The sequence below is a fragment of the Thunnus albacares genome, chromosome 2 (genome assembly GCF_914725855.1).
Source record: "Thunnus albacares chromosome 2, fThuAlb1.1, whole genome shotgun sequence".
NCBI lineage: Eukaryota > Metazoa > Chordata > Actinopteri > Scombriformes > Scombridae > Thunnus > Thunnus albacares.
The window spans coordinates 22412868-22437474 of record NC_058107.1 but is presented as its reverse complement, the minus strand read 5'-3'; the positions used below and the strand labels follow the sequence as shown (position 1 = coordinate 22437474).

The 24607-nt window shown below is 40.1% G+C and overlaps 1 protein-coding gene across 4 annotated transcripts in view; it reads right to left on the bottom strand.

Moving 5' to 3' along the window:
- agtpbp1 (ATP/GTP binding carboxypeptidase 1) overlaps positions 1-23916 on the bottom strand; it is a 29584-nt gene extending 5668 nt beyond the window's left edge. For 2 of the 4 annotated variants that reach the window (XM_044373416.1, XM_044373432.1), the window contains exons 1-25: positions 23777-23916; positions 22361-22419; positions 20662-20792; positions 14721-14788; positions 14154-14217; positions 13644-13790; positions 13331-13462; positions 13012-13105; positions 12799-12836; positions 12262-12470; positions 11971-12148; positions 10669-10769; positions 9788-9904; positions 8646-9439; positions 7249-7332; positions 6902-6991; positions 6561-6709; positions 6293-6380; positions 5823-5967; positions 4800-4950; positions 3778-3958; positions 3454-3583; positions 2568-2699; positions 1683-1859; positions 347-498 (exon numbers count right to left, since the gene is read on the bottom strand). In XM_044373416.1, the coding sequence (XP_044229351.1) occupies positions 347-498; positions 1683-1859; positions 2568-2699; positions 3454-3583; positions 3778-3958; positions 4800-4950; positions 5823-5967; positions 6293-6380; positions 6561-6709; positions 6902-6991; positions 7249-7332; positions 8646-9439; positions 9788-9904; positions 10669-10769; positions 11971-12148; positions 12262-12470; positions 12799-12836; positions 13012-13105; positions 13331-13462; positions 13644-13790; positions 14154-14217; positions 14721-14788; positions 20662-20792; positions 22361-22392 (3584 nt within the window). In that variant the 5' untranslated portion in view covers positions 22393-22419; positions 23777-23916. Of the gene's footprint in view, positions 1-346; positions 499-1682; positions 1860-2567; positions 2700-3453; positions 3584-3777; positions 3959-4799; positions 4951-5822; positions 5968-6292; positions 6381-6560; positions 6710-6901; positions 6992-7248; positions 7333-8645; positions 9440-9787; positions 9905-10668; positions 10770-11970; positions 12149-12261; positions 12471-12798; positions 12837-13011; positions 13106-13330; positions 13463-13643; positions 13791-14153; positions 14218-14720; positions 14789-16368; positions 16736-20661; positions 20793-22360; positions 22420-23776 lie in introns of those variants that run through there. The other 2 variants (XM_044373424.1, XM_044373439.1) reach the window with 2 other exon arrangements.
- Positions 23917-24607: the final 691 nt, after the last annotated feature.

The following is a 24607-nucleotide window of genomic DNA, read 5'->3' as shown; positions in this document are numbered from 1 at the left end:
TCTTGAGTAGTGCTTCACAGGAGGGCCAGAGTGACAGTCACACCGTTAAGTATTAGTTCCAAAGGGGCATCGTATCTGGCAGTAATGAGGTTGTTTTGTGCAGATAAAAAAAAAGAAAAACAAAGTCTGTAACAATTTTACTAATTTCCTGAATAGAATAGAAATTTGTTGAAAGTTGAAAAAACAGATATTTGACAGCTGTAGTGTTAGCCTGGCTTCTTGTTTCTATGAGATCACAGACTATATTCCTTAACTGTGCACTGAGGTTTGTTTATGAGCCGTGTTTCTGTAGAGATCACTCTAAAGCAACACTCTCCAATCTCTTCTAAATATGTGTGTTTCTAACCTGGCCACTTTAGTATGTGTCCCAATGATATCGCTCTCCAGATCCAGCAGGTGTTGGTGGTTGCGGAGCCCCGTCAGCCTCTTCAGCCTCAGCAGGGCCACACAGAACTGGGCTCCCATCTCTTCTAGCTCTCTGGTGCCAATCTGAAGACCCTGGAGAGAGCATGGGCAAGGGCATGAAAGAGAAATAAAAAGGGTTTAGCAGAAGAAACTGTCACACATAAAAATGTTCATGACAGCTCAACTTGTATCACAAATACATGTATGAGAGCTCTTCCAATATACAGATATATTTAAAAAAAAAAAAAAAAAAATTCAAAAGGCCAACATAAACTTTAAAATGGCTGCTGTGGTTTTTTTTATAGCTGCTCTGGAGCCTGGGGATGGAGCTGCTGTCCATCTTCAAACGCCCCAATTCTCAATGCTGGAAAGCACTTACTGACGAAACATTTCATGTAGGAAGAGGATAATGTATTTCATTTGCAGGAAGCACATATTCAAATACATATGCAATCTCATATGCAACCCTGACAATGTCTCCACAGCACTGTTCAATCATGAAAGTAAATGAACAATTGTGCAAAGACTCTCATACACAGCCGACCCTGACCCCGACCCAATCAAAAAAAAACTTTCATGTTCCTTTTTCCCCTGAGCAGAGCTAGGAACATCTAAGCTTGGCCTGGCCGCCGTGATATGCAGCCACAATTCAGTAGACATTAGTTCCTGCACATATGGACAAATACTTTTCCACAAATCAGTGGGGGAGCTGTTCAGTGCCAAAATGGCATCACAAGACTGGCTCTGGATTTGTTAGATGTTGATATTGGCAGAATTTAGGAGAAAGGAAATCAGATGGGTTGAAATGACAGAGAAAGAAGAAGAAAGGGAGGTAATGGGGTCAATAGAGAGGATGGGAAAGACAGAGGCAAAGCAAAAGGAGAGAGATGAAAGGACTGCTGTGCCACCTGGTGGACATTTGGAGATCTATGGGGGCACCTCCCTCTCACTTACAGGGGGGGTGGACACAATAAAAACATAATATAATGAAATCAGACACATCAAGCAATAAGTGAATGCATCATTTGTGAAGCGTAGTGCATAATGTGACTTGTTTGTTGAGATTCTGACAGAAAATAAATTTCTTCTGTTCGAATTTTGGCCCTTTTCTACGACCCAATTACCTATAACACAAATTATGGCTTATCAGATGTGAACGATAAACACTGTCTTGACTCAATCTCAACAAAAGAACTAACATTAGAAGCTCCACAAAAGGTAGCATTTGATTGCAGGGCATGTTTTTTTGTTTGTCCACACCCTGTAAAAACACACACCTTATATTTGCCCTGGTCACAGCCACAGAGTGTGCTCTCCATTGTATAGCTGCGTTGTACTCCGATCTCTCTCCAAACAACCACGCGGGCGGTAGACTCTTTGGAGCGCTCCACAACAAAACTGCAGCTGGCCATGCTGAAGGCTGGGGCAATCTGGGAGAGGATCTTAGGAAGCGCCTGAAAAACAAGGAAAATGTTTAGGATGTCTGAGGGTGTGCGTGCAGTGCATCGGGAGTGGGGGGTGGACGACAAAGAACATTTTGTAGTAGGGACAAATAATTGTGTCCAACAAAGACTCACTTATGTATAGAGCAGTTGCTTGGTAAAGCTGCGGTATTGACTGCTGTAATCCAAACTGTTTGCTGAGGGCTTGTAGCCCGAAGCTACGTGTCCACTAGGATACTCTGTATTTCACTGGCCTCTTTATTAGCATTCCTCTCAGAGAAAACTTTTTTTTTTTTCCATTCCCAAATGCAGAGAGAAACAACACACTGATCTTCACCTGACAAGCTCGACTGATGAATGGAGATAAAAAGGTTTTTCTACCACTGTTAAGTAAAATTCAAGGTGAATTATTGAAATTAAAGTCAAACATATATGAGCATGTTTTTCAAATAATCTGTTATTAGGCGAGGAACAGGAATTGAATTTCAATGCGTATACTGGATACACGCGTACTGATATAACCTGCAATCTCTTGACTGAGGCTTTCCGCCTGAGTATAATTTAATAAAGGTGATCTCATTGAATTCAATGCAATTAATATTCACTGATGTGAGGATAGTAATTTAAAACATAGGAGAAGACAGAGAGTAATAAGGAGGAGAGTCTGTTCATTTACTTATGTGTGTGTTACAGGCACAGTTTGTGTGTGTGTGTGCTCACCCTGTATCCAAGGTCCTCCTGTAGGTCACTGGATGTAGCACTGATACTAGACTGCCAGACTGTCTCCTTCACGCTGCAGCCGTACATGAACACATTCTTCTTTCTGGAATGACCGTGGTAGTCGCAAAACACCTGTGTATTCACACACAAAACACAGAGACACACACACACAAACACACAATTACGTACATAGAAAGTAAGTAGAGGGAGAAAGGAAAGCGTTTATGATGTATTCTGAAAATTTGCCCTCTCTCCTTTTCCAAACTGGTTTACTGAAGCAGTAAATATAATCAATAAAAATAATATGCTAAAATAATAAATACATAAAACACAATCAGGAGACACTTATCAGGAACAGTTAAAGTGGCTCCAATCAGTTTGTTCATGCCATCATCAATTAAAACTAAAATTGTGGAATTGAATATTTAATTGCTGTAATAAATGACACAGTGTCGTGATGACTGTCTGATAGACTCGTGTCAGTGGGAGTATTCCTCAAAAGACATTTTCTGTGTGAACTTTAGGTCTGTTTGCAGAGGAAGACTTGCTGCCTCACTCTGCTTTGTGCCTTTAAGCTGTCACCCTTTTGCACAGTAAACAAATCTTCCACAAAAGGAATATCCCATTATATTAACTTGCTGACACAGTGTAGTACAGAGGCCAGCAGAGGCCGTTGTTTATTGTAACTGCGTTAATGTGTTAAATCTAATGTAGTGATTTATTGACGTGAAATTTAGTGGACTGTGGTGAACATGCAGTCAAATATAATGTGCAGCTGAAAAGGCAAAAATGGAGCCAGCATTAACAAGAAGTTAGGAAAAGATTCTATAGATTTTCTAAATGATGAAGCGTAAGTTATTGATGTCCAGTTAATTAGAGGTCATACCAGTGGTGCCCTTTGTATGTGTGCAAGGTACTGCAGCAGGCTCTTAGTGTGGAAGATGGTGGGGTGGAGCTCAGGATTGGGGTTCTGCCACTGGCGATTCAAATCCTCTCCACTCAGAGAACAACGATGACTACAGCAGAAAGGAGGAGGCGGAGGAGGGGAAGGATACAGAGAAGAGGAGAACAGAGCTAGAGAATCAAGAGTGTGTTTTAATACATGTAAAGCTGTGACCATCGTGCAGGCCCACGTTTAGCTGATGTGTAGTCGAAAGCTGTGAATGTGTGTGTTTTCATTTCTGCCCATCCCTCGACTCTTTTTACTCACCTTCCATTTATAACTCCATCAGGGTTGAGCATGGGGACTATCTTGAAGATGTAGGCCTCTCTAAGGCTGGCTGCCAGTGGACTGGTGCCCATCAGAAACTCCAGTGTGCCCTTCATTACCCAGCTGGCGTTGGTCTCCCCTGGGTGCACTCTGGCCGACAGGAAGATCAATGGACGATTCCCTAAAGAGGGAGAGTACAGTGCCAACGCAAATACAAGAAAAAAAAAAAAAGATTCTTCAATTTAAAGTTTTTCACAGTTGAGAAGCAGCATCAGTGAACTACAGAGAACTGTAAACCTATTTGGGAAGAACTGGCATGTCCTGATCCCCCAGGGTTGTTTTCATGTTGTACTATTCTCCTTAATGTTCTTGTGAATATAAGCGAAGAAGACTGTGGATGCAGTTGAAAGCTCTGAAAAGACTATATTAACCTTTAATCTTAAAATTATTTTGTTACATTTAGAGTTATCAAAGGTCAAGAATGAACTTCCAAGATCAAAACAACAGATTAGATTTGTCAGGAAGTCTGTTTGTCTAAGATGACAACACACCCGGCTGAAAGCTGCCAGCTGTTTTTAAAAACACATTTTGACACCTACGTGAGTTTTCATAACAATGTGATGATGATTTTGTTGCACAGTCACCAATTTTTCAGGACAACTGAAAGTTTTCTGGGACATTTAAGCCAATTTTGTATAATTTTCATCATTTTGCACTTAGTTCCAGTACTGATTTAAAGGGAGTCCTCGGTATATAACAAACAAAACATATCAAGCAGTAATAGTATTCTGTCAATCAGTTGTACTATTGTTCAGATTTTAGTTTAAATTTAAAAGCCTGAGGATTAGTTTGTTCCCTTGTAGACATGTCCAGCTGATTCCAGATGGTGGCACCATGATTGGAGAAGCTCAATCAATATTTTTTCCATTTTTTCAAGATGTATGAGAACCCCACAGATGAGATTGTTCTGTGCCAATATGAGCAAAAAAGATATATGCAGACAGACATAAAGGTATACTTACTAAACTGACAGATATGGTCATTGGAGTTGGACTCTGGCATGGCGGTGATGGTGAGAAGGGGGCAGCTGTTTCCCCCCAGGGTTTCACACAAAACGTCCTGTCTCAGGTAGATCTGAGGGGTCCTCAGAGCCTCCAGCTTAGACAGGTGCATCTAAGGGGACAATGACAATGACTTCCATTTGAGCCCCATTCCTCTTGAGTTCTCAATACATTATTGTTGCATTGTTATACTGGCTGCTTACTAGGTCACTTGTGACTGAGTAATTCAGACATTGGCCTTTCCTATTGTTGCCTGTATTATAAACAATTTCTGCATAGTCACTCGAGATAAAGGGAGACAAAATGTAATTAGAATAATATAACTATTGACTTTATGAGTGTATAAAAGTTTGAGAGCACAGTAGATATCAGAGCTCATATAGATTACAAAACAGTGGAGTTAATCAAGAGGCAGGTGTCTCTGGGGTCACACTGGGGGTGTGGGAGGTGTAGCAATAGGAGAATAGAGTAATTATTACTGCAGGAACGCATGCAAACGTACAGGATGAAGTACTGCAGCACCAAAACAACAGTTAAACATTCTGTTTAAGAGCATAATAAAAATATTATTACTACATAGTGGGTATCATGAGAATTTATAGGACAGAACAAAAGCACAAAAACTAGACAACATGGTCAAGAGAGTGGATAAAATCGGAAAGTGGTCCTTGTGTCTCTAGAAACATGTACATTACTAAATGCTAATATTGTCTAGAGCAGTGGTTCTCAAATTTTTTCCACATCAAGGACCCCTAAACTAACACAAATTAGTCCTGCATCTGAAAAGATATTTGCTTTTAGATCTTTCAATACAGAAAGTGTATGAATCCCATGACCAAAATTGTTAAACATTCTGTCACTGTGTCACTTATGGATGGAATTATAGTAAAAATAAATTATTCCTCGTTTTGCTGGGGACCCCTGGAACCCCACTATGAGAACCACTGATCTAAACGACAACAACCCGTGATAATGTAATACTACCTTAAGAGAAGAGTATGTATATGGGTAGTGGTAGGCAAAGTAGCAGACATCATCCTTATGGCTGAAGTTTGTACTGAAGGTCAGTGTATAATAGGACTTCCCTTTCTGACCACCAGCTGCAATGGAGCTCCTGGCAAAATGGTTCCTGTGAGGAAGGACGAACACTTCATGAGAACATGCTTTTTTTTTTTTTTTAAACTTTTGGTGTTGTTATGTGTCACCCTTTCTCCCATAAAGAATGCTTTTAAAAAAATCGAACAGTGCTAAGTACATTAATGTGATCTCAAAACCACTTCACTTCGGTGGAGCAATCTGTAAAGTACTTTGTAGAGAGTACTTGTCTTATATGTCTTTTACATTTAAACTCCTTCAACTGTAGCTGTAACACACATTCAAATTGTTAATCATGCTTTTCCCATTAATATATCCCCCAGGTGCAGTGCAATCTGAGAACTGGTGAGTCTACTTACTTGTAGTAACAGATGTCTGTTCCTGTTCTGACCCAGCGAGGCCTGCCACTGATCGCTTCCTGCACAGAGTACATCAGCACCTGCATGCCTGCACATAGACACACACACACACAAACACACACAAACACACACAAATGCTAAGAATGTTTGAGACTTTGTTTAATTTAATGTAATAGTTACAAAAAATACAAATTTTCTGTAGCTCAGACAGAGAATGAAAAACTGTGGGTCTTTCTTTTGGTTTTCATCTGATGTTCTGTAATCTCACCGTAGTTGAACTGGCTGTTGGACTTCTCACAGTTGATGATGTTGAAACGATAGGACGTTCCCACACGCATGCCGCTCACTTCAAAGTAGAACCACTGGTGGTAGTGATTACTGTTAATGTCCGAGTTCAGCACGAGGTCATACTCATATCTGGAAAAATACCACAATACCACAACTTTTTATCTTATTTCTAATTTAGGTAAGAGGTTGGTTAAATCTTGCAAGACTACTTCACTACAGCCTTAACTGTTGATACAATTAAAGCTGTTTTATTACAACTCTACATCTAATTTTGGAGCATCTATTAATTCCAGTGCAACTGATGTGACAATAAATGCTTACTTTCTAACTTGAACTGCCTTTCTGAGGTTGCCAGACTCGAACTGAGAGTTGAACTTCAGTGATTCGCCATCATCTTCAATTACAGGACAACTGAAACGCAACACAAAATACAATATTTAGGAGGGACAAATAAGTCATTGCCATTTATGTAAATGCTGAATAATATGAATGATGAGTTGAGCTAATCTGCTTTGTGAATGTCACAGCTTTCAACATTTCAGAAAAAGGACAAACTATAGTTTTGGTCATTGGGGTAGCACTTTAACAAAAATGCTGAATCACCAGTGAGGGCTTCTTCCTGATAAATGCAATGCTTTACATTAGTAGATCTGATCAGAAGGACTCACCTGGGAATGTCCAGATCATAAACTACTTTATCCAAGATGTCGTTAGGGTGAATCAGCCTCTCAATATCCTGGAATATCTTAGACCTGTGAGGTTAGAAGTGCAGGACAAGCTAATGGTTAACACAAAGGATGGAAAAGATGGTCGACAAATGGAAGTTTTTCCTCCCACCCCGTAGATCACATTCTGTGGCCAAGGCTCACCGACTGCATAGTGACTTTTGATTGTCTTGCAGCACTTCAGAATGAGACCACATGATAGCAATTTGTAAATTTATGCAAATAATGCCTGACAATTCTAAAACCTACTTATTAAAAAGGTCTGTCTGGAGCCCTGAAAGTCAAGTTTTAAATAGTGCAGCTAAAAAATCTTGTACAGCTTCAAACTATTCCAAATACAAAATATTTTCACTAAATCTGGTTATATATATATTTTCTGGCATGGAAAAAATGGTAATACATTGTAGTTTATTCCCTTTTTCAGTTTTACTCTCTTCCTTTTAAAGGTTCTATATATAAGAATTGTGAAGCAATTTACATGTATTAATTGTTTTTTATTGCCAGTGAGTGAACGGGTAACATAACTTAAAAAATGACACCTTCCCTGACTTTCTCAGTTGCCTATATCAGCCTGTGGAATGATTTCTATATGAGGGACTCTGGACTTTTTTTTCATGAAAATCCAAAGGATGTGAAGTTTTTGCATGCTCCCGAGTGCCTTGCCTCTCTCCCGCTTATGTCAACAAACAACTGGCAACCACAACAAAAACTGTGTTAACTTATCCGACTAGAAACACCCTGCAGATATTGGCTCTCCAGCTCTGTTACCCACCAGGTTGGATGGTGGCTAGCCGCCTAACCATGCCAGCTACAGAACCTTGTTTTTTGGGAAGTTGAGATGGCTCGCTGCCTCCGTCGACCACCACACATTTCACAACAAAATGGCAGCGTGTTGCTCCCTGGGCCACAGCATGCTGAGCCTACCGGTGCTTAGTAAACACAGTTGTTGGTTTGTGGGTCAGGTCTGAGTGGTTGATTAACGCATATTTTTGCAGGTTGGGTGGTGCGGATTGGCTCTCATAATGCGTCGGGTGGGTGCAGGTATTAAAAAACCCTGACCGCATCACTACTGGCCAGTGGCCACAGCACAGCAGGAGCCTCTGTGTGATTGTTGGTGTGTGAGCCAGTGTGTGCACGTACAGCAGGGGGGAGGGACTGACTGGTACATTTTTACTCAGAAAAATCATGTTATCATGTGCATCACTAATAAGAAAGAATTTATGATTCTTATATATAGAACCTTTAAATGCATGATTGCTGATTTACAGCTAACATTACTATAATCTGTATATCTTTTTCAATTTGCACACTTTAAATGGCTTTTGCTAAGAATGTCTCACCTCTGTACACCATAAACTCTCTCAAGAAGGTGTTCTCTAAATGTTGGGGCCACATGGCCAAAGTAATCTGGGTAAGCCACTTCAGCATACTGGGGTACAGAATGTGTTCCCTTCACCATCTCCACGTAAAGGTCAGGGTCATGCAGCGGGAGGAGCAGGGCCGTGTCTGGTACCTCCAAAACTGCTCCTTCCCCTCCCTCATCCTCAGGACCCTCCGAACCACAATCTGAACCCCAGGTACTGCTGCCTCCTCCTCCTCCCACACGACGGTTAGCGATACCTCCCAAAAGCAGAGGAGACTGTATGTGTCTTGTAGCATTGACTGGAGATCCTTCTTGTTTGACTCCTTTTACTTCTTCTGCGTTTAGAGGTCCCTCCCCTTCTAGAGAGACACACTCCAACACATGTGCTAGTTCCTGATCTATCCTCTGCCCTTGGGGAGGAGGCCTGCCGAGGGAGGACAAGGTCGAATGTGTTTCTGGGGAAGGAATGTGGGCCTCCTCTTTTTTGTCTTGGTCCTTGGTGAGGTGGATTGTGTCCAGTTCTAAAGGTGTTAGAGGAGCAGGGGGAGTAGGAGGAGTAGGAGCTGGAGCAGAGGGAGGCGGCTGCGTTTGTTGTCCTTTGGTTGGTTTGCAATCCTCCTGAGAGCTTGGTGTGGGGACATGCTTTGGGGACAGGGCTTGAGCTGTGGGCACTATGATTGGCCGAGTGGATCGAGTTGAGGCTGATGATGAGGAGAAGGATGATGATGAGGATGTGGTGGAGGCACTCCTAGAGCATTCAAAGTTATACCCCTGTAAGAATCAGATACACTGATGTAAGATACGTTGATAGTTTTTCTTTTACATGTGGTCGTGTTGTAGACAATGTCTGTTTCATACTTATTTATTCTTACACACTGACACACAAGAATACTGATTGTGAGCCAAAAAGATTTTATCAGTATACACTATATGTTACAACTATACCAACAAAGCTGACGCTTTTCTCCTAGTAAACTAATACTTTGAAAAGACCAAACTGCCTTATGCTGATAATGAACCAATAGGCTATAGTCAGCTTGAATTCATATTGGTTTAAATGGATGTTTTGGTACATTTTTCAACTGAAAAATCATGTTACCATGTGCTCAAAATGCTGACCTGGAAGTCTTCAGATAGCTCCAAGAAGAATCGCTCATAGACCCTCAACTCCTCAAAAGGACGGCTAGGGCTCTTTTTGGGATGCAGCTTGTTTAAGTCTGTCTCTATGTCATCATTCTGATGGAAAGGACACAAAGGAGCAAACACATTTGTTTAAATGCAAACTTCAGACAGTGTGTTCTGTGGTTCTGCTCAAGTCTGCTGGTCTGATGATTTTAAGATGGAGGATAAAAGGAAAAAAGAACTACAGCTAATGAGAAAATTGTAAATCTTGTGTAAAAAAAAACCCACCAAAACACACTTATTTTGCATGACTTGAAATCAGCATCAGTATTTTGTGTTTATTCTGGGGGGGATTTTGTAAACCCTTTTTGGAAAAGTCCCTTTCTTACTCATAATCTGTTCGGACAGAACAGTGTTTTGATTATATCAGTAATGGCCTCGTGTCAGACACTGTTGGCGTGTTTGGCATAGTGTTTGTTTGGCACTAGTTGGTGGTTTGTGGTTGGTGAGTTATGACTGCCCTCTGTTGGAAAGTTAGAGTAGTGCAACTGGACTATATCAATATCAGCTCCAGATAAAATCCTGACACATATAAGTTCAATCATTAAATGACAATCTCTGGAGATTCAATCTTGTATAATGAAAAAGCCCTCAAATATCAATAACAGAAACATAACGGCTGAGGTTTTTCATCAAATGGTCTACTAATGAATTAATGTCCTTTAGCCGATTAGGGACAATTACATTACGTATATATCACAACTCTGAGTTTGATCTTAAATCTATACTCTTCACTGTTTCTGTTTAACACCTACAACAACGTACAGAGAAAAGACACTCAACATTTTTTTAAGTAAGTTCAACCCATAATGCATTACCGCAGCGCAATGGTCCTTTTCATCCTCTTCATTCTCAGTGTCATTCTCTGTGTCTGCCTCCATCTCCTCGTTATCGTCACTGTCATCCACCACATCATCCACTGGGTACACACACACACACACACACACACACACAACTTATTAGGTGAACTGTCCTTAAAACTGACATACCTTACATTTGGCTTTTTTGTCACCCACAAATGTATTATTTCTGTGTAGAACTGACAGATAACCAGTTTAATAGAACTCAGCTGATTTTGCTCACTGAGTTTCATTTCTGTGCCGGGAACAGAGAAAATGTTAACAAAAAGATGTGAGCAGCCATGATCAAGAGATGAGTGAGAGATTTAGAGGACAGAAGAAATGTTGAGTATATTTCTTCAAATACACTGAGCTGGTGATCTCACCGACAAGTTGATGTAACAGCAGTAGCTTACAACGTTTCGCTGTTGTGCACGGCTAGGTTCACTGACACCACTGATATTTTTTGGAAATAATATACACAGATTCAGCAATAGGACATTGTGCTGAGGCTGAGGCAGTTACTGGCCAATTATAGCTGTCAAAAAATTATATGCTATATATCACTATGATTTGCTATGATTTTGCACTCCGAAAAAACACAAAGGGGGGAAAATCAATAAACTAAAATATGTGGACACCTACACCATCAAGCAGGATCCCCTGAGCATAGTGCTACATGAACAAGATTTTGATTGGACATTTTTAGTTTCAGATACAATTCAGTGAGGACAAAAGGTGTTATTTCACCAGACTGCCTGTGGACACAATGTAGGAAGCAAATTAGTCGAGTACAGTGCAAGTACACAAGTCTACTAGTGAGCAAGCAAGCACTACATGATGTACACTACACATCGTCAATCCAATGATGTGTTAGTTTAGTGACAGAGTATGAGAGCGAGGCAAATGAGAAAGCAGTACGGAGTGAGTCTATGTATTCTGAGCATGGAGTCGTGTCTTACGTACGTCTTACCCTTCTTTAAGGGCTTGTTGCAGAGCTGATGACTTGGTCTTCCTGTAAGGCACATTGTGTGTAGCAGTGTCAAAAGCATCGCCATTAACAATTTAGTCCGTCCAGCGATTATAAGCACTACTTGTGTGTGTCTGTGTGTGTATGTATGCAGGATTGGATTTGTATGTTTGTGTCTGTCTACGCTGTGTAATAATCGATGAAGGACATGCACATACACAGTGATCAGCTGGGGCACACTCTAGTGATGTGTGTGTGTGTGTGTGTGTGTGTGTGTGTGTGTGTTTCTGTGTATATGTCTGTGTTCTCACCCCCAGGAGGCTGGCTATACAGTTGTGCCACAGGCCCTACAGCAGGAACATGTGGCAGCTGGTAATGGAAGGCTGATTTGATGGTGGGCAGAGGCAGACGGTTCTTAGGAAAACACTTCCTCATGATTAGACTTGAAGTGTTGACCAGAGGATCCAGAGTTCGCACAGGGAGGCACTCCTATGGAGAAAAAAAAAAAAAAAAACACAAGTGGAAAGTAGAGTGTAGGCGAGATTGTGTTTGTGCCTGTGTGCTTTAATTGCTTATCATGTGCATGTAACATTCTCACTCACGGTGGATGAGTTGTAGAGGATCCTCATGCCATCAGCCTCTACGAATGCTTTCCTGCCGAGCTTGATGTTGGTGATGTTCCTGAGGCAGACCAGCAGCCCTTTGCGAATCAGCATGTGGCGATGCCGCGTGTCATTGCGATGCCAATCCAGGTACAGTGCTAATAAGATGGGCACATGGCCACCATCCACTGCACGGCGAGCGTTAGTTTCTGCATGTGGGAGTGGAAAAAGGAGCAGAGAAAGCAATGAGAAAGAGCATCTTACACCTGTAGCCTTGAATGAGGAGAAGCATGGGAGAGGTAAAAAAGGAAAGCAAAGTATAGCAAGGGGGATGTTGGGGGTCAGGTAATTTGAAATCCATGTTGAATGATCAATTACTGTCTTTTCTTCCAAGGCAGAACAGAAAATCAGTCAGACAGACAAGGGGTTAATAATGATGGAGGTGAGATGAGGCAGAAAGGAGCTTTCCTGCATGGACGATCACTATGCTACACTACATAAGAGTCAAAAGTCAATGCTACAAAGCAAATTACTCACTGGATTTGAGCAATGCTCCCAGTGCGTCCAGAGCTACCCTGTTGATTTAGACACAAGGCAAATGGGTTACATGGTTTGCTGAACAAACGTCAATGACAAATGTTAAAAAAAAAACTCTGTCAAAAAGAGATCAAGGAGATATAGCTTGTAGATGTCACTAGTTTGTTATTACACAACATTCATGCTGACCCATTAACGGAGTCAACTGCTTACTTGAGTAGGCTGGTGTTCTTCTTGCTGTACGGCGCAACAATCTTGAGCATAAGTTCCACCACTCCATTCTTGCCCATTGAAATAGCATTTACCGCTTTACAGACAAATAAATGAGGAGATATCAGGCAAAAGTAAAAAAATAAACATCCAATATCACCTACTGGGTAACAACACCAGTATATATTTACAGGATTTTTACCAATTTGCTGTCTGCAGTACCATTAAAATAGTATTTTTGGATAATGACCTGCTTGAACTCAAAGAGAGAAAGGTGACATTTTGAGAAGTATAGAGTATTTCAAAGTTTAAAATGACTTACAGTTGGCAGAGTAAACCCTGAGAACCTGCAGACAGGGCAGAAGCAGCTTGGCATTTTGTAGGTTCTGTTTTACTAAGTTGACTGTGACGTTCAGAGCCCCGCTCAGACGTGCCTTCACTCCAAACTTTCTGTCTGAACACACAGAGGCTCAAAGGTCAGTATGATTTCTAACCTTTTTTTTTTTGCAAAACATTAAATAACAATGCAGTTTTATCAACATAGACCTGACTTAATCTGGTATTCTGAACATATAACATAGCAAAACAATTAGAAAAGACATGAAAGCGAACATACATACAGACATTAAATCTACCTTTTGGGCCAACTTTGGCCAGCAGTGAATGAAGCTGCAGCATGAGTTCCTCACTGGGAGGCAAATCTTTACTGGCAGTGATCAGAATCTGGAATAATATTCCCGTTCCTCCTTTGGACACAAATACTCCCACCCTTCGACCTCTGCCTAACACAGAAAACAACCAATAAAAAAAACATTAGATGTGAGAAAACATAGATGAAATGGGGTCAGAATAACTGGGTCAGTAGAAAGTAGTGGCTGAAGGCAGGTAGCCAGGAATTTGCAATGGAAATTAGAGAAAACACAAACAGTAACATATTACATTATCAGTCCCACCTGAAGTTATTATTTATTTCACATCACTATTTACTAGAATTGCAAATTGAGTCACACAAGCCATTAGAATATGTTTACCACTTCTCTACAGTGGTTAAATTAACAAATGACAAGTGCCCACCAGGTGATTATCCAGCAAAGGAGTAAATATTGCAATCAGCTCTCAAAATCAGGATATGACATTCTACTCACCCACAGTCATCAGTTCACTGAGAATGCACAGGATGTTCAGGGTCGTCTGGACATCCCGGGTATTCTGTCAAAGTCACACACAATACAATTAACAATATACATTGTTAGTTACAAAATGTGTGCAGTTGCCTCACAATCAAACACACTGATCAATCTGACATCAGTGGCAGCTGTTCATACAAATGCTTTTTCTATTTCTTTGCATGCCATGTGAAACAAAGAGCTTATTCTGGCAAAGCTCGCAACATGGATGTCTATATGATCAAGAAGACGCCTCAAAGGGAAGGAAATACATCTTCTTAAGAACTGACTGTTTCATATTTTGTGCAAATTATCCTAAAAATACAAAGTAGATACAAAATCCTAATAATTACAGCACATGCATGCAATGATTTGAGTGCCTTTTTGCCCTCAGATGAGCCTCTTAGGCTGTTCACTGCCCTCAAAAAGCTCCACCTGGAGTTTGACTGTCTCCAGATGAGTTAGGAAAAATACTGTGTGGGTTTTAAGCGTTGCTATGTACAGAACTGCACCACCATGGAAAGTTGTGTTGATGAGTGGGCTCACCTCCAGTGAAGCCAGGATAACCTCCATGCCACTGGAGCCTTTGGACATCACCTCCTTTCCACTCTTCTCTGTAACACATGAGGTAAAAGCATCAGAAATGTGAAGATAAACATGCATCTGTGCAGAACTTCTCACACAAGCATAGTGAGGTCTGTTCTTGGTACTGCAAGTTGTCCTGCATTGTCCACTGTGCATGGCTGTTTGTTTCTATTGCATCAGAAGAACACATTGTTACATTGTGTCAAACGTTAGTTTCTGCACACATGAGCTTTGCCATTCTCCTCTTGCAAACTGTCCTTGTCAACAACATGTGAAGTAAAAAGATTTCTCTACAACCTATTCTGCCTGTTTTAGCTTCCTTTCAACACTTCCGCACTTCTTTAAACCATACCCTTTGTTTGCCCTGTAATTTAGGAGCTGACAGATTCCTGTCCTCTTTGAAGAGGTGTCAGTGAGTGGTCCTGTCCTGTACTTCCATGAAGCAAATGCAACCTCTCCAAACACAAACACAAACACAAACACAGGATGGGAACAGACACTGAATTCCTTCAACCTTTTAAAAAATGTCCTCTTGAGACCAACAGCAAAGTTTATAGATAAGAGGACAAAAAATATTTTCTAAAAAAATAAACAAAATCTAGAAAGGCCAGATAGAAATACAAACACACTGTAAGATATTTTCCATGGCAAGAAACTCCTGCAATGTGCTCAGTTCATATCAAATAACCTAGCTGGAAAGTTGCATCACTTGAAGTTGATCTTACACACGTATAGGTTTTGAGTGTCTGGCGTTACTGATTAGGGGCACACTTTGACGGTGCAGGTGCAGGTGAATATGGAAGTGAAAAGTTTCAAGTATTGAGCCTTCACGATTTCTGAACTTTCACCGTAAAAGCATGCGAAAGTTCAATTATAGACCAGAAACACAACTGATGTGAGTACACACGCCCACATTTTCCACAAACACACTCGCACAACTATGTGCATGGGTGTGTGAACACATACACACATGTCAGAGACTTGGAGAGCAGTAAACCTGTAACACATTTCTGCCATGCCAGACTTTTTAAAGCTCTTCAAAACAGAATGGCATTTCAACACTAATCATCAAAAACAAAACAAGGAGAGGATACCCAAAGAAGCATTACTGAAAAATATTTAATAATAATGATAAGTAATGATTATTTGCTGCAATTCTAACCATTTTCATATTGGGCATTTAGAGTGTGCATGAATAGTGCTTAAAAAATTACAGCTTAATTCAGAGTGACAAAAAAGTAGAAATCACCATTCAAAAGTAAAGAAGATCTGCACAATAACCATTAGATTGTAATAACTGTAGTGATAATTTAACTCATTACCCATCACTTATTACTTTTCTTGTGATTGCAGCTATTAGTCAACTAAGGCTGATTGCTAAAAAGGGCTGCACATAAATAACAGAGCTGTAGCATAGAGCTGTTCTAATTTCCACTCCCAGTCCTCACCTGACCCGAAGAAAATAAAATATCTGAAATATTTGAAAACAAAAAGTGCCCCTTGAATTTGCATGGATTTTCACAAAAGCATTACATTATCTCTATTTTCGACAAGTTAAATATAGCCTACCTCAAGCTATTCTTGTATCTTTCATCATTTTGAATCCTACCTGGTGAGTCCGGGTAGACCACAGATTGAGAGTATTTCCTGGTGTAGCGGTGCTCCATTTCATAGGTAAATAACTCAAAGTTTATCAGAGCCTTTTTTCCCAAATTCCCAACTTCTTTGCCTTTGGAGACCCAAAACTGTGCAATGATTGTCTGCAGTGTGAATCTAAACGTTTGACTGTTTGATAATCTACATGAAACCAAAAGGCAAATCACTCTCAAATATTTCACTGGTATTCCTCTGTCCTTCTGAGACTAGTTCATCTACTCCATCTTCCAGCTCCAAAACACTGAGCTATGAGGGCAGGACTCTATGAACCTAGTAATCAGCACCTCCCCTAGCACGCCACCAGAAACTAAACCACCAAACTGATAACTGTATACCTCTCATGCCTGCTCTGCTCTTTCTCTTGCCTCTCCCTTTCTCCTACACAGCACTGGGTGGAAAAACTAGAGCTGCCATACTCCAAAATGAAAACCGACACTGAATTTCTGATAGCACGAGAGTGAAAAAAAGAGAAACGCTGCCTCTAAAACTGAACTGATTCTCCACTAAACTAAACCAAAACACAATTCTTTTGTATCTTTTATTTTATCTTTTCATCAGATGAAGATCCACCCACAACTCGTGACTTTCCTTTCTTTCCATCATCCTTGTTCTTTCTCTTGATATCCCTCGACTGCCCACTAACCTCCAAAGACTCTGAACATGAGACAGTACAGCAAAGCCCCTCCTGGGGTGTAAAATTACTGCGAAGGGTCATAGACCCCCCGCTTCAGCCTAAACGTCAAACTCATACACATCTCAAGTTGAGGCTGCAGACAGAGTGTGACATACAGCCGAGCAGCTGATGAGAGAGGAACAGCTGATATATCATGATTGAAAGGGTCACAGACAGAAGCCTTTCCACTGTGCCCATCAGTCATGATGGATTAACCGCTAGTCTCCTTTGAAGGGGGAGGAAGGAATGGATTGTAGGAAGAGGAATGACGAAATTCAGGAAAAGTGAGAGGGAAGCAATTCAAAGCACAATGTTTAGGATGCCTCTAGGCTCAAAATACAACGTAATTATTCAACAGAATTCTTCATTCACACTGTAGCTTCCACTACAGATTGACTCAAGGGATTATAAGTGCCCTTTAAAAAAATCCACACTGAAAATGCCTTAGTGCCACTACCTTGAGTCTAAGTTAATCTATGAGTTTGTGGTTTAACATCCTCATGGGGAAACATACAGTTCTTGTAGCAAACATTTTTCATCATTTTTCCTGAGTTCCAGCAGTTATTCATCCTTTGAGTAAAAAATAACAACTCAATGGACTTTGATTAATGAGTAAGTCTGTAACTAACAATTACTTTCATTACTGATTATTCTGTCAATTATTTGATTATTCTTTCCATTAACCCTTCCAGTTCCAGCCTAACGTCGACATGTGTCTCACAATCTGTCAACATATCAATAGTTATGATCCTTATGAGCAAAATTAGCTATCATACTTGGTTGTGATTCCTCCCGTATTGTTATTGGATCCAAGCAACAAATATGCATAACAGTTTGGTTGTGTCCCATTCTCATTAATGGGGGCTTTAAAGAGTTTACTAAACAGTGCCTGTGTTATTTTATTGGTTATAATGCTTTAGTAAGTTATTCACATCATAGGTGTTGAGCCTTGAGCCCTGTGAAGTCAAAGAGATTACTGTAGTGACATGGATTGACTTGAGTAAAAGTTACTCTGAGTAAATGTTTGTTATTGTACTTTTACAGCTATGAGCCTGTTCTGAGCCCATCATTTCTTTTAGTTACACCAACAAGCTTGCATATTTCCCTGATTAGTTGGATTACTGTTCTGCAAATGAGCCATCATATTTGACACTTCAAGAATTCTAAGAATATGCATTTTTATCAAAGAATGTAATGCAGTTTTTGGCCTGAGATTGAAAGGAGTAATTAATCAATGAATAAAATAGTAAAAACGCGAAGTAACAATGTCCCACAGTACAAGGTGACATATTTAAATTGTTTGTTTTGTCTGACCAACAGTCCAGAACCCAAAGATTTTCAATTTACAATTATAATAACCTGAGAAAAGCAGCAACCTCACATTTCATAGGTTGGAACCAGAGAAAGTTTTGTATTTTTCCTTGACTATTTACTTAAAAGATTCTCAAAAGTGTTAAAAATTTTCAGTCAGTTGACTAATCAATTAATTGACTAACTGATTTAGCACTAGACGTCATTTGTATCAAAGATTTTTAATCATCCCAGCAGAGAGGCACCCTGTTAACACACTCATGTTTCAGTCTGTTCTACACAGTGATGCGAAACAATGCCTTCTTCTGCTATGAGATCTTCTTGTTTGCTCTCCTTTCAAAAGAGTAATCAGAGAACCAGTTCAGGGGACACTCTGTCAATCCATCCACACGTTGACTACCGGTGCTCTGACCCATCTCTATTTACACAGCAACTGCACTGGACACGTTTTCAGTAAGCCCCTCCAGCAAACTATGATTGCAAATTCTACCAATCTCTACAATATTTGCAGGCTTGCAATTTCTCTGCATTAAAAGGTGATACTAGAAGATGCTGACATTCAGTTCAATTCAATTCAGTTTTATTTATATAGCGCCAAATCATAACAAAAGTCATCTCAGAGCAGGTCTAGACCATACTCTTAAATTTACTGAAACCCAACAATTACCCCATGAGCAAGCACTTGGCAACAGCAGCAAGGAAAAACTCCCCTTTAACGGGAAGAAACCTCAAGCAGAACCGGGCTCTAGGTGGGCAGCCATCTGCCTTGACCGGTTGGGTTGAGAGAGAGAGAAAGATATAAATTTAATGTCCATACCTTGTGATGAGAATGAAAGACAATTGCAACAAATCCATCAATATCCTCTATTTGCTATTGATATTGTGTGCGACCAGGTCGGATTCACAGAGATTTGTTTAAGCCATTACAGCACAAAGTAAGCCTTTCCAAACAAAACTTGCTTTATTAACTCCTCATTTACAGTTAGGAAGGCTCTTCAACATCTCCTCTCATCATCAAAACAAACTCCAAGCCATTGACTGGAAAAAACGGCAAAACAGGAAGCGGTGGGGTTTATGGGAAATTTGGCCTTATCATGAGAATCAGGCTACCAAAGGGGGGGGGGGGGAAATTGCAACTTTTTTCCCTCAACTTAAAATTTTTGTCAATTCTCGCAATTTTACCCATAGACTGCAAAAAATATGGATGTAGCCACCATGACGTCACCCATTGGTTTCTGAAGAGCAGTTTTGAACCTCAAAGTGGGCAGTGCCATCTTGGCAGTGCCTGACTCCACCTAACTCCCAGATAATCCAAAATGGGCAAAGAGGTGGAGCTGAGGCGGGCCAAATGAAGCCTGGTTGCTGAAACAAGCCACCTAGCAGCTAGCGACCTGTCAGTCAAAAGCAGCCACGTCCTTAATTATGCATAACTTTACGGCTTAATGACATTTAAACAGGCAAACATCTCCCATACACTTGTCATGAAAGGAGAGATTAGCTACAGAGAACAAAACTGTCTTTTGTACCAGGCTGTAAACATGTTTATTTCTGCTGTAAAGTTGGGTGTTTTAACATGGGAGTCTATGTGGATTGACTTGCTTTTAGAGCCTCAAGTGGCCATTCAAGAAACTGCATATAAAATATAAATTAATATAAATCATATAAAACTTTGCATCACAATTTTCGAGAAAAGCCACTGCAAAATCAAGCATTTTTGATCGCAACAATCACAAAGAAACTCTGCAAAATCCTGGAGGGACTGTTCAGTTTATTAATCGACTCGACCAGACTAGTTTAAGCTTTGCACCAAGACACTTTAAATCAACATGCTGACTATGTGTACGTTTTTGTGCTGAATGCCAGTTAGGTTAGCCAATAATATAAATCACAAGACCTGAAATGATTATTGCTTTGACCAAACACTGTGATGGAGTATATGGGTGCTGGTCATGCCACATTTATTGGAGATGTGTGGAGGTGAAGTTTTAGTGTCTATTTAACTTTCTATTGTATTATATATTGCATATATGATGGCAAAACAAACCAAGAGAGCCTTTTTATCCATAAATCCACCTTATTGTTTTAGAAAATGTATTATAATCCATGAGCATAATGCAGAAATTGTATCACACTTAGTTAAAGATATCACTGCTTTGTCTATGGACAAATAATTCATTAACTTAGGCTAATGTCTATTGTTGCAGTTTGAAAACAGGAGATTGCAGGTTATTTTGTGCGTGTGTGTCGGTGGTTTGCTCTCACCTTGTGTCTGTATGAGATGAAGTATCTTTGCAGTGACCTGTCGTGCCATCTCAGCATCCCTCCCCATGGCCTCTCCATTCATCCTCTCCAGTTGACCCAGGAGCATGAGTACCCTGGAGTTACTGGGGACACTGGCAACACATATACAGACACACATGGTACCTTTAGAGAGAATTTATGTAACAGGATGATTTTAATTCTAAATGAATTCCTGTATAGGTATTTGGACAAAGGATAATAAATAAGGAAGTTGCACATTTAAGTCCATGTGGAGGGAACGGAGATCAGTCTGAGCAACATGATGCATCATTTACAATAAAATGAGTGGATGCTATAACGCATGAGCTACAAAACATGTGCTCTTTGTCTAGGACTGTAAGAGAACAATGAGTCAGTGTTATCATACAAGTGTTTCAAAGTAGTTCAGACTGAGAGACAAACATATAGCATGTGCTAAGAAGTCATATTTAGTCAAATGTTTTATTTATAGAAACATCCAACAAAAAAAAAACAGTCCTCTCTGTAAAAAAGCACACTGTTAAGATGATGGCAGACCATGTTTAAACACAGCTGAAGTTCCCCTTTATGAACTCTGTTCCATTATTCATTACAAAACTGACTGCTAAGGCTGTCTCCTTCTGCTTCACTACTTGTGGGATAGTGACCCATCCTATAAAATTAGCTCAGTGGCGGTCAGCTGGAAACACGAGGTTAGAGGTCAGTTGTTGGTACAGCAACGGCAAACATGGGGGGAAGAGAATGAAAACTCTGTGATTGTACCCAGTGGAGCGGAGTTTCTCCTATGTCCTTATAAAGACACATAAATAAGGAGAGAGGGGAGGCCAAGGAGAGACAGAAAAAGAAAAACGGAAAAATGTAAAGAATGATGAAAAAAGTGATGCAAGTATGAACAAAGTAAAACACAGAGAGAGGTACAGCCTAAACAAACACATTGCATCAGTCACATAGATGAACAGAGATTAACTACAGAATGAACAAAGTATAAATATTGACAGTTGATAGGACAAATACACTGAGAGGTTTTTTCCAAGTCTATTGGCTCTGCATTTATGACAAGTGTTATTACTTTAGTCATCATGACAAGTACTTAAGGATGTTTTAAGCAAGACGATGTAATTATCTGCACACAGTGCTGTGTTGCAGGAACACGCTCTCTCAACAAGAAGACAAACAGCATGGAGAAACACTAGTGCAAAGGGAGTTAAAAGTTAAAATAGTGCAAGAGCAGAATCCCTTCAAAGAGGGTGGGGAGAGAGAGAGAGAGAGAGAGAGAGAGAGACAGAGAGAGAGAGAGAGAGAGAGAGAGAGAGAGAGAGAGAGAGAGAGAGACAATTATTGTATATTTGCATTGCAAAATATTGTTAACATGGTTGTTGTTTTTGAACTATAATGTTAACATAATGCTTTATTGTTTGTATGTTAAAACCTGTTTGCCCTGATTGTATTACCTTATACAATGTGCTTTGGCAATACTGTACTTAAATATGGTCATGCCAATAAAGCCTCATTGAATTGAGAGAGAGAGAGAGAGAGAGAGAGAGAGAGAGAGAGAGAGAGAGAGAGAGAGAGAGAGAGAGAGAGAGAGAGAGACCAGATGGTTGTGACAGAGGACATCCTGCATGTGTCTGTATGCATATGAAATTGCATTTGTTTGCTGCTGAATGGCAAATCAACTCACCCTTTCTCTGTGGCCATTTTGGGTTTGTTCATTTTTACTACATCAACATTTCATGTCGTCTGCAAGAGAGAGAAAATAAAGACAAAAAAAAAGCACAAGCGTAAACATGCTGTACAATTTTAGAAATGAGTATAATCAACCTTTGCTCTGTGTGCCAAATGAAATCCAAGTAAACTCACTCTGTTTTAGTCTCAGGCTTTAGTCAGCCCTGCAGCTATGCCAAAATCAGATGTCAAGAAATCCAAACTAGCTGTGAATGTGTGGGTCTGCCCATCTGTGTAAGCCAGGGTGTACCCTGCCCAGCAGTGGGTGCTGAGATAGACTGCAGCAACAGATAAATGGCTCATATCCACTGTACCAGGACACAACTACAATCAGATACCTCCTGACTGATTTAAAGAAAACAAAGGAGGCTACCCTACATGTTGTAGATCTCAGATGTCTAGAAACAAAAGAGCTGCATACAAGGTAATTTGAACACGAGGTTTAGAAAGGAATACAGCAGCATTCAGCAAGAAAGCGCAGCAAGTGACATAAGCAACAGTTTAATGCATTACATAATTACATGTCTTCCAACAGTTTTAGATTAGGTCAGACAAGTGAATACAGGAGCATTTATGAGCTGAGGTAAAGAGAAATAAAAGCAAAAAGCAACACAGCAGTCATATTTAAAGCTATCAATTCAGTACACAGCTACTAGCACAAGATAAAAAATACAAGTTTGTTTATATAGCATTTTTACAATGATAAAATTTTATAATGAAAGTGATGATATTAAAACGATTTAACCCAAAAATAAAAAATAAAAAAAACGCTAGAAACAGCACCACACAACAGAAAGATATTTCCAATTTAAAATAAAGCTTTCAATTAAGCAATTTAAATCTGAGCTTAGCTGCTCAGTAAAGCTTTTCCAAAACCCTGCAGGCTCTCCCTAGACAGGTACAACCACATGACCGCATCTGAGGAATTTAAGGTAACGCCGTAGATAAGATGTCAGACCACAATGAGCCTTCATTGTGTTAGGAATAATCTATTTGATGTTATCTTCAAAACTGTAAATTGCCAGGGGTCATGTTGTGGAGGCCAGCTTAAACAGGACAGATGGTAAGTTAGCCTGTCTCCTTCCACAAACCACAATCCTAAATCCATTTAAGAAAGACGGCAGCTACAGTCATAACGGGAATTTAGTGTATGCTATTGTTAGCGAAGTAAAAAGCAAGCCAAGACTATTTTATTTGCTAAGTTAGGTAACCTAGCTGAGGCTGGTGCCCGCTGCACCTGCTGGACTAGTCACTCATTAGTTAACGGCCGCCTGTCTGCGACAAGAGCAGGCTAGCTAACGGCTAACAGTGCAGCTAAATAAAGAGTAACTAGGTGACGTTAGCTACAGCAGACGGTCTCTATAATACTTACAAGACAGAGGATTTTGCAAACCTGCATGGAAAGGAGCTGTCGTCCTGTTTAGGGTGGACCAAATTCTGGGTAAGGGGGTCTGCTACTGTCTGAAACGCCCTGATGATGTTGTGATGAGATCAGCCCCAACTGTCACAAAGCATCGCGAGAATACGTTTCTCCCCGAGGTTTTAGGCACACAAAAGACGAGATTTACAGCCTCAGTGTAAAGTAAATGCACCCTAGACTTCTTCACCAAATTCAACACTAATATTGTTGAACTGCCACATTGGCAGGATTTTAAGCTGTAAGCCTATTAGTGGGGCTAGTAAGAACTGTCTTTTTTTAAATTTTCTTTATCTACAGTCCAAAAAATGTTAAAGGTCCTCTCCTGACATGTTTTAAGACATATAAAAACACTCTGCTTTGAATAATAATTTGTGTCTGACGTGTTTTTCCAAAAAAAAAAAAAAGCTAATTCACCTGGTTAGAATTTTTCACAATGGCATATACTCCTTCCTCCTTATTGAAAAATTCAGAATTTCTGAATGTCATTTTCAGAAGTTTAACTGCTGGACACAAGATGTCTCCTACTTCACTGTAAAGTCCATTCTCGGTGTATGTTCACTGGAGGATTCAAGGTTCCACATTACATTTGTGAAAGTTGAATATTGAACCAGGGTCAGCATCCAAAACAGTTCAATCCTGCTTAAAGGTACACCCCTGTAACTTAGATTTTCAAAGACCACAGAGAAACTTTCCACCTTCAGCAGGTGAATGCAAAAACAGCCTTGTAGTGTCAAACTCTGCACATACATCATTCTGCATGAAGCTCAAACATCCAACTGTAGG